General features: G+C 40.8%; 1 protein-coding gene across 1 annotated transcript in view; it reads left to right on the top strand.

The window, feature by feature from the left end:
• Window positions 1-13,577, top strand: part of ZNF704 (zinc finger protein 704) — a 73,531-nt gene that overhangs the window by 33,978 nt on the left and 25,976 nt on the right. Inside the window, exons 3-5 of the mRNA XM_053246429.1 lie at window positions 6,863-6,966; window positions 10,466-10,698; window positions 11,987-12,087. Of these exons, the coding sequence (XP_053102404.1) occupies window positions 6,863-6,966; window positions 10,466-10,698; window positions 11,987-12,087 (438 nt within the window). The remainder of the gene's footprint in view (window positions 1-6,862; window positions 6,967-10,465; window positions 10,699-11,986; window positions 12,088-13,577) is intronic.

The raw sequence follows: 13,577 nt of genomic DNA, 5'->3' as shown, positions 1-13,577 counted from the left end.
ACCCCCCACGCAAGTGCCGGACCGCAGCTCCGCGGTTCTGTGCACACCCCTAATAAAAGGATCGTTGCCACTGTTCTGAGGCTTATCATCTCAGTATCTCAAACCAGAAATGGATTAGCCATATTTTAGAATCTTAATTCTGAACACAGTTTTGAAAATGAATTCTGTCTGGTCCTGAATGAGCTGTTTTTCATTTCAGATGTTGTACCATAAACCAATTTCTTTTTTAATTGAATGACACCGGTTCTCATTTTTGTTTTTGGCTTCTTGTCTCCATTACGGGGCTCACAACCAAGTACCAAACACAACTAGTTGGCTCTAAGGGGATTCTCCACAGAGTATGGAACTGATATATCCTCAAGCTAGATACATTATCTTAAATCCTTGATAGTCAGATATAATGTTAAAATAGCATTAAGATGCATCATTAGTTTTTTAAGTGGGTGGCCATGTGGTAATCAAATATACATTGTTAAAATAGCCTCATGCAGCCCTAAGGATCAAACTAGATGTGATGTTAAGCACATTATCCCCCCCCCCTCAGCCTTTCTCTCCCTCTCCATTGTGGCATGGCACAATGAACCTCTCTGCCCCCAAAGTAGTCCACATTTGACAAAAGCAGTCCACTGAAGTTCTTACTTGCTTTCGTTACTCTTTCTTTGGTTCACACCAGTTGCATTCTACAAGCAGCTTTCTCCTACCTGGCAAGAAAAACATGCATTTTGAACCCTGTTGGGTGGGAGGAGGGGACTGCTAGGAGACTGAACATGGCAGGCAGAGAAAGTGTCACTTTCCAACGGCTGCCACTTGCAACTATCAATTCCTCTTCTGAACTAACCATCTATAGAAAAAGGGTGAGCAAACTTGGCCCTCCATCTGTCATTGAACTAAAACTCCCATCTTTTAAGAACATAAGAACAGCCCTGCTGGATCAGGTCCAAGGCCCATCTAGTCCAGCACCCTGTTTCACACAGTGGCCCACAAGATGCCACAGGCAAGATGCCACAGGAAGCCACAGGCAAGAGTTGAGGGCATGGCCTCTTTCCTGCTGTTAATCCCCTGCAACTGGTACTCAGAGGGATCCTGCCTTTGAGGCTGGAGGTGGCCTATAGCCCTCCCACTAGTAGCCGTTGATAGACCTCTCCTCCGTGAAGTTATCCAAACCCCTCTTAAAGCCATCCAGGTTGTTGGCTGTCACCACACCTTGTGGTAGAGAATTCCACAAGTTGATTATGCGTTGTGTGAAAAAGTTGGTCCGAGTTGACCAATTTCATGGGATGACCCCTGGTTCTAGTGTTACGTGAGAGAGAGAAGAAGTTCTCTCTGTCCACTTTCTCCACACCATGCATGATTTTATAGGCCTCTATCATATCTCCCCGCAGTCGTCTTTTTTCTAAACTAAAAAGCCCCAGGTGTTGTAGCCTTGCCTCATAAGAACGGTGCTCTAGGCTCCTGATCATCTTGGTTGCCCTCTTCTGCACCTTTTCCAGCTCTTCAGTGTTCTTTTTTAGATGTGGTGACCAGAATTGTACGCAGTACTCCAGGTGTGGCTGCACCAGTTTTGTATAAGGGCATGATAATATTAGCCATTTCCCCCCCTTCAATTTCCTTCCTAATGATCCCTAGCATGGAATTGACCTTTTTCCCAGCTGCCGCACATTGAGTTGACACTGTCAATGAGCTGCCCACCACGACCCCAAGATTCCTCTCCTGGTCAGTCACTGAAAGCTCAGATCCCATCAGCGTATACTTGAAGTTGGGGTTTTTCGTCCCAATGTGCATCACTTTACACTTGCCAACATTGACCCGCATTTGCCACTTTGTCGCCCACTCACCTTTGGCTGGGTATGACGGGAGTTGTAGTTCAACAACAGGTGGAAGGACAAGTTTGCCCATCCCTGCTATAGCCCCATTTGAATGTAATGTTTTACACTGAGCATCTGCCTCTGCCCATAGCTGTAGTAGTGACTGCTAAATCATGGTGCATAAACATATTGAGTGGAAATGAATGAAAGAAGGGAAACTCTTCTTTGCTTCCAGTTAAGAAGGTTCAGCTAAAAATGTAGGCTCTCCCACTCAAGCTGCACCCTCTGTTATGGAACCACACGTTCTTTAATCAAAACATATATTTCTGAGCCAGTGTTTGTTTAGATAATACAAATGTAGGGATGGAGGGGCATTAATAGGGGAGAATCAGCAGGTGGGAAGGAGGGATGTTTATTTCCTTCTGCACCGCATTAGTTCTGCTTGCTAATGTCCAGCTCCCAGACATTTTAACCCCAGTTTGGCCTCCTTCTGATTTCAGATGCTAGCTTGGGAAATTTTGATTGAGAGTGCTCTTTGCAGGGGAGAATTGGTGAACTGGGAAATACGTAAGAATTCCGCTTCCCCCACCACCACACACACACACACATTTTCCCCTTTCAAGTGTTGCCTGCTTCCCCACATTTGCCTAATGAGGAACATGTGAGGTTAGATAATTTGACTTTTCTTTTGTAAAGTGTAGTTCTGCTCATAATTGAGTGGTTACTGAAACCAAGTGTAAGATTAGTTTGCTGTCACAGTTTTAATCTGGAGAAACTGAATATACATTTTAAACGTTCTGTATCATTTTCCATAGTCTCTCAATACTGAAAACAAACAAATGTTTTTAAACTGCAAGATGACAGCTTTTAATAGCTGATTCCCCACCCCCCTTCCTAAAAAGTTACAAGCAGCTGTTCTAGAACAAAATTACTACCCTGTCTGTAACTGTTAGGATTAAGAGACATATTTTTCTGGGAACAAAAATACTGTTTTGATTCAATATGTCAGCAACAATTTTTAAAAACTGAATGGAAACAAAATATGCTTGCAACCTTCTGTTTCTGTGCTGCCTGTTTGGGTTTTTTGAAGGACACAAGGCATTGGGCCAGTAGTCTACCCCTCCGTTAACTACTTTGATAGGTAGTTGCTGCACAGGTCTTTCCAAGTCTGCTAACCTGAGGCAGCTCTAACTGGTGATGCAAGTGGATTGCAACTATACACATTCAAAGCACAGTCTTTGCCACTGAGCTATCTATGGCTATCTTTGATTAAATAATTCTATAAACTAAAAAGCTGTATGCCATACATAGGCTGCAAACTTGAATATATTTTATCAGTTTCCATAATATTTTGTTTCTTCTAATCGAGGGAATGGAGTGGCACAAAGATCTCACCATCTGACAAAATTCTACTCTCACTTTATCATTTTCCTCTAAACTTTGTCATATACTTTCAAGCCTATCTTCTTGGGTTTACGATTGTGTGGCTGCTGACTTCTGCAGCCAGTACTTAAATCTTATGGTTCCTCTACTTTTGCATGAAATCACAGAAATACACAGACCTCCATGTGGCCCTTATGAGTCCTTCTTGCAGCTTCTATAGAACACTGAAAGAAAGCAATGAAAGGCCATACAGCAGCACATAGAATTTGGGACCATGTAGTGTGGGTGTGTCAGCAGCTATGACTGCTGTGGTGCAAGTCTGAATATTAGCAGGTGGGCTCAGCTGGTTTTGTTGTCCTATATATGCCATTTCCTCAATACAGTCATGCACATCTCATTGGCCAAATTCTTGCTAACTTTTGATGGCTGTAAAGATCCTTCTGTCCTCATTTCTACATGACTTTCAGCCTGATATTTAAGAGAACGTCTTCTTTGCTATGAGCCCTACCATCTTACTTTTTCACCCAAGCTTAAAAAAACAAAACACTTTAAATTGTTTTAAGGTTTTATTTTTAATCTGTTTCATGTTGTAAACCGCCCAAAGACTGAAATTTGGGTTGGGACACTAAATCAAATAAATAAATAAATATTTTGGACCAACAAAATGGTGTTCATAGTACTAATATTTAGAAATTTGAAAATTCCTCTTCTCTTCCCAAGGGCTTGCAGATTGCTGCTTGAGTAGCTATCTCTGGCTGAGCATCAAGGTCAAACTGCCCAGACCATGAGTTGAGCCAGTCACTCAGCATTAAATAAAAGAGGACCTGGCCTGGTATCTAAAGTGGCTCAGGCCAGACAAGAAGGTCTGGGGCAGGGGCAGTGTTCCAGACACAGTGTTCCAATTGTGCTGTTACAGAGAAGGCACTTCTCCTGGTCTCTGCCCATTTAGCCCCTAGTGGTGGGGGCACCCAGGAAAGGACATCTGATGATCATAACCATCAACATGGTGTGTAGTTAGAGTGTTGGACCAGGACCAGGGATACCAGAGTTCAAATCCCCATTTAGCCACGAAACTATGGATGACTTTGGGCCAATCACCTCTCTCTCAGCCGAACTTACCTCACAGGGTTGTTCTGGGGATGAACATAACTATGTACGTCGCTCTGGGCTCCTTGGAGTAAGAGCAAGATAGACATGCATAAAGAAATACATACACCCTGATCTTGAGCCGCATAGGGCCTTAAAGGTTAAAACACTTTGAATTAGGCCTGGAACAGAAAGTCAGCGAATTTCTCTTAAAACTGGTCCTAGGCAGTCCAAGACAGTCAGTAATCTAGCTGCTATATTCTGAACCAGAGCAGCACCACAAACAGTACAATGAGTTGAGCTTGACTAGTATCCATCTTTGAGCTACTCCACCTAGTCTTAATTTTTTTTTTTTTACAGAACAGCATGAGTTTTCCTACAAGCCAACAAGTTGACTAGAATATAAATGCAAAATGTTTGCAGCATTGATGAACCAACTTAGTACTGATAATTCAGTAACTGTTAGTGGAGACATGATATTGAAAACAGTCATCAACCATAGCTAGAAGTACATTATTAAGCATTTGTTCCGAAATGCATGAGCTCCTCAGGAATCCTTTTCTAACTATCAGGTTTTTGACAGATAGAGGTTTCAGTATATTGTAACTCCATGTGAAGCTGGTTTCCCTTGTCTACTGAATGCTTAAGATGATTACCATTCATTAGTTGACTCCATGTTAAAGTGCACTATGTTTGCCTTGAGGGTACTTTGTCTAATTATCTTCATGGGTAATTGAGAGGATTTTTTAAAAGAATGATTTTTTAAAAAAGATTCCATTTTATTCCAGTCCTTCAGGTAAGCAGAGCAACTACAACAACTTGTACACCACATATTTTAAAGATAATTTTAATGCTGTTTTTCATTTAAGTGGAGATCAAAATGAGACAATATGCAGGAAATGCATGCTCAGTCTCACACCACCACTTCCATCAAATTTGCAGCCTCTTAATGTTAAGAAAAACTGTCAGGAGATTGTTCACATGTTTCCCAAATATCATCTAGTTTAGAACTGATTGAAGGGCTGGTTATTTTCCTTATATAAATATAAAGTGTCCAAGACCTAGACCATTCCCACCACCATTTAGATGTTGATGTACCTTAGGCCATCCTCTTCATATTGAAAGATAAAATCCAGTCTGCCATGTAGTTAGGCATGCTTCATGTCTTTAATTTCAGTAGTCTTAAGCATGCCTAACTTGATATTGTGTTGTGGACCAAGAGTTCTTGGTGGATGTCCTTCAGCACTGGAAGCTGAAGACTCATTATTGAAGATTCACCAATGTCTGAGATAGATAATATTTTGGACCTTCAATTTGGGCTGGCATTTGGAGAAGAAGTTCATGCTAGTGAGCAATAAGGCTCTAGTATATTTTGTCTGTTTTATCAACTATTTTATGTATGTTAAATGTATTGTAGAGAGATGAATGGCTTACCTAAAGATTGGTAGGACATTTATCTCTCAGCAGTCATAATTCCTATATGAAGAACATAGGAAGCTGTCTTATACCGAGTCTGACCATTGGCTCACCTAGCTCGGTATTTATATAGACTGGCAGTGGTTCCTCCAAGGTTGCAGACATGAGTCTCTCTCAGCTCTATCTTGGAGTTGCCAGGGAGAGAACTTGGAACCTCAGATGATCTTCCCAGAGCATCCCCACCCCTAAAGGGGAATATCTTACAGTGCTCACACATGTAGTCTCTCATTCAGATGCAAACCCTCTTCTTAGCAAAGGGGACAGTTCATGCTTGCTATTGTAAGACCAGCTCTCCATCCCAGAAATGAACATAGGCAGCTGCCATATACGGAGACAGAACATTGGTCCATCTAGCTCAGCAGGAGTCTCCCTGAGCCCTATCTTGGAGATGCCAGGGAGGGAACTTGGAACTTTCTGCTTACAAGCATGCAGATGCTCTGCCCAGAATGGCCCCATCCCTTAAGGGCAATATCTTCCAGTGCACACATGCAGTTTCCCATTCAAATGTAAGCCAGGGTGGACTCTGCTTAGCAAAAGAAACCATTCATGCCTGCTCCCACAAGGCCAGCTCTCCTTTGTTAGTGAGGAGGTGTCAGTGAGAAGCTCCTAGTTAACAAGCAGAGAGAATTTAAATGTATTGTGACCTGCCCAGAGTCTCTGGCATTTTGGGGGCTGGTTTTCCTTTTTAAAAAAGCATTGCCTTGTTGTATCTCTATTTTTAATTTTTATCAATATGTTTAATAAAACATACAAGTCAGGAAGTGGTTTTTCTAATCCAAATGATAGTTCCTGAAAGAAATTAATTGAATGATTATTTGATAGATACACATTTGCACATTATTGGTCACTTGGTTGTCACTTCTGTTATATGGTAACACACTATCTGGGGTGCAGGAGAAGGGACTATTACTCCTGGGCAGCTATTGCACATTGGATAGCAGTAGCCATCAGATGTTTTTCATCTCAGTGGCTGACTTGATTGTTTCTGTTGCTTGCTTCTCTGCAGAGACTCTGTCTGAGAAATAAGAACTTAGAATACCAACAATTCTCCGGTTTCTAGGGCTGATGTGTCTCTCCCCTCCCCACCCCATTTCTTTGCCCTCTTATTTCAGAAAAACTTCAGAAGAACTGGATATGGATAAAGTCACGGCAGCTATGGTACTAACCAGTTTATCCACCAGCCCTTTGGTTCGCAGCCCTCCAGTCCGGAACAATGGTAAGCGTGTGTTTCTCTGCATTTTGGAAAGCTTGTGCAGAATAGAGAACTTTGTACATACATGCCGGCATTTCTCACAATTTATGCAGCACCTGCTTAAATATAGAAAGTCCTTCCCTATGCTAGGATCTAATAGGGTGGGGAAATCCTGTGCACCTGTCTAGTTGTAGTTGCATGCTAAGCCCAAGTGGTCAATGTGTTGCTTATTCACACCCTATAAAATGTTCCTAATGGGAAAATGGGTGGGGCCGTGCTGGAGAGGGTTAAGCAGTGCCTTTTCTCTTCCTGCCCACTGGCGTTCCGCTTTGAATGGTTGTCTCCAAAGATGCTTTACTCCCAAAAAACCAAACAAACCAGGGAGAGGGAGAGGGTCACATAACTGTGTATAACATGCAGAGCAGAAGCCTTGATATGTTTTATTTTAATAAGACAGAGTTATAAAAGGGATGATAGGAAAACAAGAATTGAGCCTATTACCTATTGTTTTACTTTGTTTTTAAACTCATTCTGTCAGACACTTTTGTTTCAAAATATTATTCCTGTTTTTTATTATTGTTGTTTATACAGTCAGACTGGTTTGTTTTATACAGACATTGAGTCCTTCCCAAGGACCTGGGATGGCTGGATTTTATTATCAATGTTGTTGCTGTTATTATAGATATTGTCGCAGAATATAGCCTGTTCCAAGTAAAGTTGCTTTTTGTAATTGGCTGATGTGATTTCTGTGACCCCTATGGTGTTGAGGTGCTCTTCAAGTTGTTTTGGAATTGCACCCAGGGCGCCAATTACCACTGGGATTATTTTGGTCTTTTTCTGCCACAGCCTTTCAATTTCAATTTGTAGATCTTTGTATTTGGTGATTTTTTCTATTTCTTTTTCTGCTATCCCCTGGTATTGCTATGTCGATTATTTTGACTAGTTTTTCTTTCTTCTCGACTACAGTTATATCTGATGTATTGTGTGGCAGATGTTTGTCTGTTTGTAGTCGGAAGTCCCATAATATTTTTGCATCTTCATTTTTGACAACTTTTTCAATTTTATGGTCCCACTAATTTTTGGCTACAGGTAGCTTGTATTTTTTGCAGATGTTCCAGTGTACCATCCCTGCTACCTTGTCATTTATTATTATTATTATTATTATCATTATCATCATTATTATTTTGTAGGAAAGGTGAAGGCAAACCATGAAGCCAGAGAAACACAGAATGGCCATGATTGTGTGAGAAAACACATTTAAATGAAGGGTATTTTAGCCCTTGCGCTTTCTTTCTGTGAACAAACAGCATTTTTACACTCAGAAGTTAATACCGCATAAGCTGCCTACATACGTTTTTTAAAATTAATGAAAGCATTGTGCTAGTAGACACAAGAAGAACTGTAGAATTGTTTCAGACGTCTGACAGCCACATTATACGTTACATTAAAACAGGTTGTTTGGCTGTGTGTGAGTTTAAACTTAAACCACAGCTGCATAAGAGCTGCAGCATGTAGGGAGCGGGTGCTTAATGCTTTCTCTCAAGCTATGATTCTGACAAAAATGTGCCTCCCAAAGTCAGTCTTGGAGGGAAGAATTCATTGATGCCAGTGCAACTAGACTTCTTTGGCAAACAGCAGTTTCATAGGGTCATTTCCAGCAGGCCTGCTCCAAGACTGCTGCACAAGAGAAAAAGAGGAAACAACCCCTTCCCCTCTCCAGAGTCCTGGTCCTCCTCGAGGCAGCTGCTGTTCAGGTTTTGGGAAAATACACATAGAGGGCCAAACAATGGCCCTGAGTGTTTGGACTTGGATGTAGTTTTATTAATTTATTCATTCATTATATTTTTATACCACCTAAATCAACGTTCTTTATGCAGTTTACGGTCTTAAAACTATTTATTTTATTTTATTTTATTTTATTTTATTTATTTATTTATTTATAAACTGCCCCATCCAGATGCTCTGGGCGGTGTACAACAGCTTTTAAAAAGACATAAAAACACAAAATTCAAAACACAGTGCCTAAAAACAATATTAAAACAATTCAAAAACAATTAAAACCATTTAAACCCAATTAAAATTCTTTTAAAAAAACAACAATTTGTTGTTGCAAAACTAGCAATTAAAACAACACTAAAAACAGTTAAAACGAAAAAGATCAAATAGAGGTATCAAAGGCCTGGTTAAAAAGACCATTTAAGCTTTGATATGTTTTATTTTAATAAGGCAGACTTGTAAGGTTGCCTTGAAGGCCCACAACAAGGTCAACCCATGCATCTTAGCAGAGAGTGCATTCCAAAGTCCAGGAGTGGCTACAGAGGAGGCCTGACCCTGAGTTGCCACTCGTAGTAGCAAGAATGACTACTTTCAAAACTAGCCAAGTAGTCCTTTAGCTCTATTTGCAGTACGTTTATTAAGCAGTATTTAAAATGCACTTTATCTGATATAAGTTGCTTCTGTGAGCCAACTTCTCAAGGCATATTTCCAGGTTATTCGTTAAAGGCGTTCTCTGGCTTCCCCCACACCACACCCAGGCTAGTGATGCAAAGAAGAAGCGTGTACACACTGCTACCAGCTTTCCCAGTAGTGTTCTTCCACCTGGAGGTGTGAAGCATATTTCTGAAGATATCCTCATTTGACCAAATTTTCAGGAAATGTGAAATAAAATTGTAACAGGTCTTCTTCACCTCCATAAATAAATAAATAGCCACCTCCATAAATCTACATAGGGCTGCTTCACTTACGATGATTTGCTAAACAAATATTACTTGCCTGTGTCAAAACTGAGCAATAGACAACTATTTAGTGAGAAGCAAGAGCTGTGGAGAGAAAACAGGAGTTCAGAGCCTGGTGCTCAAAACCAGAGAGCAAGCAGAGAGCCAGTATACACTACTGTTGCCACGCAGAATCCTAGCCTGAATATAAAGTTTTTGCAGCTCTCCCTGTTGAGGAGAGCCAGTGATCAGTTGAGTAGGCAGCGGGCAAAGTAGTATCTGGGAGCTCTTTACTGCCTAGGGGAGGGCTGGGCAAACCTGGCCCTCCAGATTTTCTTGGACTACAACTCCCATCATCCATAGCCACAAATTGCAGCAGGGGATGATGTGTGTTGTGGCCAAGTTCGCCCAACCCTGTCCTAAGGAGATGTTCCAGCCTGTAGAGTCAGTGGCTTATTACAAGGGACAACTGTGCACAGCAGCATGAGATTTCTGGTTATAGCCCCAGCAGTTCTTTGTGCTGTGTGGGGGCAATTTGTGCATTCCATCCTGTGCATTGTGTACACATGCACCTGTGTGGTGTACAGATAGTGTACACACATTGGGAAGCCATGGCTGACCACATAGCAAAATTGACTTATACACCTGTCCTATTTATTGATGTTTCACCCTTATTTGTGTATAATCCCATTGATTTAGGACTCTGCACAAGTACTTGCTAAAATCATGTCATTGAGATGTTGCTGCTTTGTCCAGTCCTGTCCAGTCTTTACTCATCTGAAATGTTTGAAACTCTCATTAATTTCTAGAGTCCTTAAATGGATCTTGGAAAGAAGGAGGATTTGTGCCTTCCAGTACCAGCAGCAGTGGGTATTGGAGCTGGAGCGCTCCCAGTGACCAGTCCAACCCCTCCACCCCATCTCCGCCTCTCTCTGCTGACAGCTTCAAACCATTCCGATTGCCCTCTCAGACAGATGACGGCATTGATGAGGCTGAAACTAGCAGTCTCCTCTTTGATGAGCCCATTCCCAGAAAAAGGAAGGTGAGCCTCAATAAAGATCTGGCCCAAAGGGAAGGCTTTGGTTAATTCAATTAAAATAATTCATATACGCAACTGGCACCTCTTTTCTCTATGTGAGGCTACAATCCTTGTTAGTCCAGAACATTGGCCCTGCTGTTACCTGGCTGAAAGTCCATTGCTTCATAAAGCAGCCCCCACTGGGTTTACCTATCTTTCTTGTTGTCATCCTCCTCCTACCAAAAGACAGACCCATTACCTTTTAGTTCAAAGATGGCCGGTTGCTGGCCCTGCCACAAGTTAATCAAGGTGAGGTTAAAATTGGCCAGAAAAGAACATTATAAACATCAAAATAAATTGCCACAAACAATGTTATGTTAGTTGCTACTGTACGTTGCTGTCTAGTATTAACTTATGCAAACTGGCCAGGAGACTTTTGGATAGCAGTTGTTTGCATACTGGTTGTATGTCTCATTCTTTCTCAAGAGCTCATGTAGTTTAAATTATGTATGTATGAATGTCAAAGTAGACAGACTTTAAATGTGTTGTTTGACCCTCACTTGTTGTTTGACCTTCAATAACAGCTTTGAGACCTGGAGCAATTTATTTGTTATGGTTACCAATGTGTTTCGACCAAGGGCTCTGCCTGGGGGCACGAAAACAAATGATATTAAAATTTTATATCACTGTCCATCCTTCCAGGTTTCAAAATGTGGATATTAAATCTAGATATGATTTTGCACACTTAGCATATATTCAGAGTTGTTAATGCAATACTGCATCATACATATTTCCCTTTTGAAGATAGATAACTTTATTTGTTTAGTATTTGCAATTTTTTTCTATGTCCGCTTTTTAGGATGTAATTCATTTTTTAGTGTCCTGAGGGGAGTCCCTTGGTTGGAATACATTGGGCAATCCTCTGAAATAAATTTCTGCTTACACCTTGAAGTTCTCTTTTTCCCTTTCATTTCATATATGCCCTAGGAAACCCTCACACGTTTGTATGATCATACTCAGTGTGCTCTCATTTTTTTATCCATCCAGAAGTGTAATCCTTATGGAGGACTAGAGGAGTTGATTACTCTTGACACACCAATATGAATTTAGAGTTTAAAAAAAATGTGTCCATTATTTTAGCAGATGTAAAAATCATTACTTCCACATTTCTGTGTCTTAATTATGAACTAAATTTGAATTTCCTGTAGTATAGTTGTAAGCAGAATATGGCCTAATTTATGATCCATGGAAGTCAAACAAATGTGTGAACAAATTAATTAATATCCATGCTGCCTTTTACTTAATTTTTCAGAATTCAATGAAGGTGATGTTTAAATGCCTTTGGAAAAACTGTGGAAAAGTGCTGAGCACAGCTGTTGGTATTCAGAAACACATCCGAACCATTCACCTTGGGTAAGATGTCCACCATTCCTTCTAACAAGCAAAGGACTTTTATCCAAATTCTAACAATTTTTTGGATTTCACTTACATCCTAGTAAGCATGTTGGGGATTGGGGATTACTGTAGTATCTGAGTTCCATATTGTTCTGTTTTTAACTACCACTGATTTGATATGGAGTTTGATAAAGGTCAAGTGCCAGTTCCCACAATTAGGTTGAGGCCATTTTTTCCAGATATTGGAGTTGGTCCCATGATTCTTACAACTCAAGGAACTATGTATACCTACAATTTACATGCCATGTAAGCTGGTAAGGCTCTAATTTTCAGCTACAGCAGCATTTGGTGTCTTCAGAAACCATCATGTTGGACGTCACTTGAAGCGGCCATAGCTGAAATCCACTGTTATTTCTGCTGAGAATTTGTGTGTGTGAATGTCTGCATTTGCCAACACTATACCTATGTACTATAGGAACTGGCTAAAGCAGTGTTCTTCCTTGTAAGACCCAGGTCCCAGTGACAGCCCACACCAACCCTAAGTGCAGCTCCCTATCTAATAGTTTATTGGGTCTGGGTGAAACTTCAGCCAAAGCTGAATACTTTGCACAGTCCCACAGGCATCACGCAGAGGTGAGTGTTGTCACCATGCAGTGCTGCATTTTGCCCAGCACTGGGAGCAAGTGGGGATCCTTTAAGCAAAATGGAGCCCTCTTGAGTGCCTGCACCATCTTGTAAGGTGTGCACAGAGTGCTGGGAAGTGTAGCCCTCCAAGTGCTTTCCTCCTAGCGCTCTTAGGAGAGGCCCCGTCTCAGTAATGATGAAGTACTTTTCTCAGTACTGTGAGAAAAACACAGTATTCTGTGGAGGTCAGCACAGTGGGAAATGTCTCTTTTTTTGGTCAAAGTGGCCTTCACTTGAAAAATATTGAAGGTCACTGGGTTAGACAGAGGTGTTTAAATCCTACTCAGGTCATGAAGCTCCTTATGACCTTAGGTTATCATTCTCTCAGTCTAACCCATCTCACAGGGCGATTTTGATGATAAAATGAGGATACCCATCCATCTGAGCTACCTTAGTTGAAGGTACAGAATATAAATGTGAGGATTAAATAAAATAATTTGTGTCAGGATATCTAATTTCAATTGTATCCATTAATTTTAGTTAGAGTAAAAGAGTGATTGAGGCTTGACATTTTAGTTTCAAGACCTAATTCTTACTCCTTTCCCACTGGGATTGTTCTTTAAGTATGAAGAAATATTTGACCATTATTCACTACTTTGCTGTGCCTCATCATCATAGCTAGTTGTGTTTTGTGTATTATATGCAGCTTATATGAAAAACTTGAATTCCTTTAGCTCTATATATTGTTATATATTAACTGATCAGCAGAGGCACAGAAGTTAAGCAGTTTATTCAGGTACAAAAGCTTCTGACTTAAAGTAAGTCAGCACTTACTTTAACTGTTTATATACAGTAGAACCTCGTTATTCGCAGTTCTGTGTATT

This window comes from Hemicordylus capensis, chromosome 4, assembly GCF_027244095.1.
Source record: "Hemicordylus capensis ecotype Gifberg chromosome 4, rHemCap1.1.pri, whole genome shotgun sequence".
Lineage (NCBI taxonomy): Eukaryota > Metazoa > Chordata > Lepidosauria > Squamata > Cordylidae > Hemicordylus > Hemicordylus capensis.
Note: the sequence above shows the minus strand (reverse complement) of the source record. Positions and strands in the feature narration are given on the sequence as shown.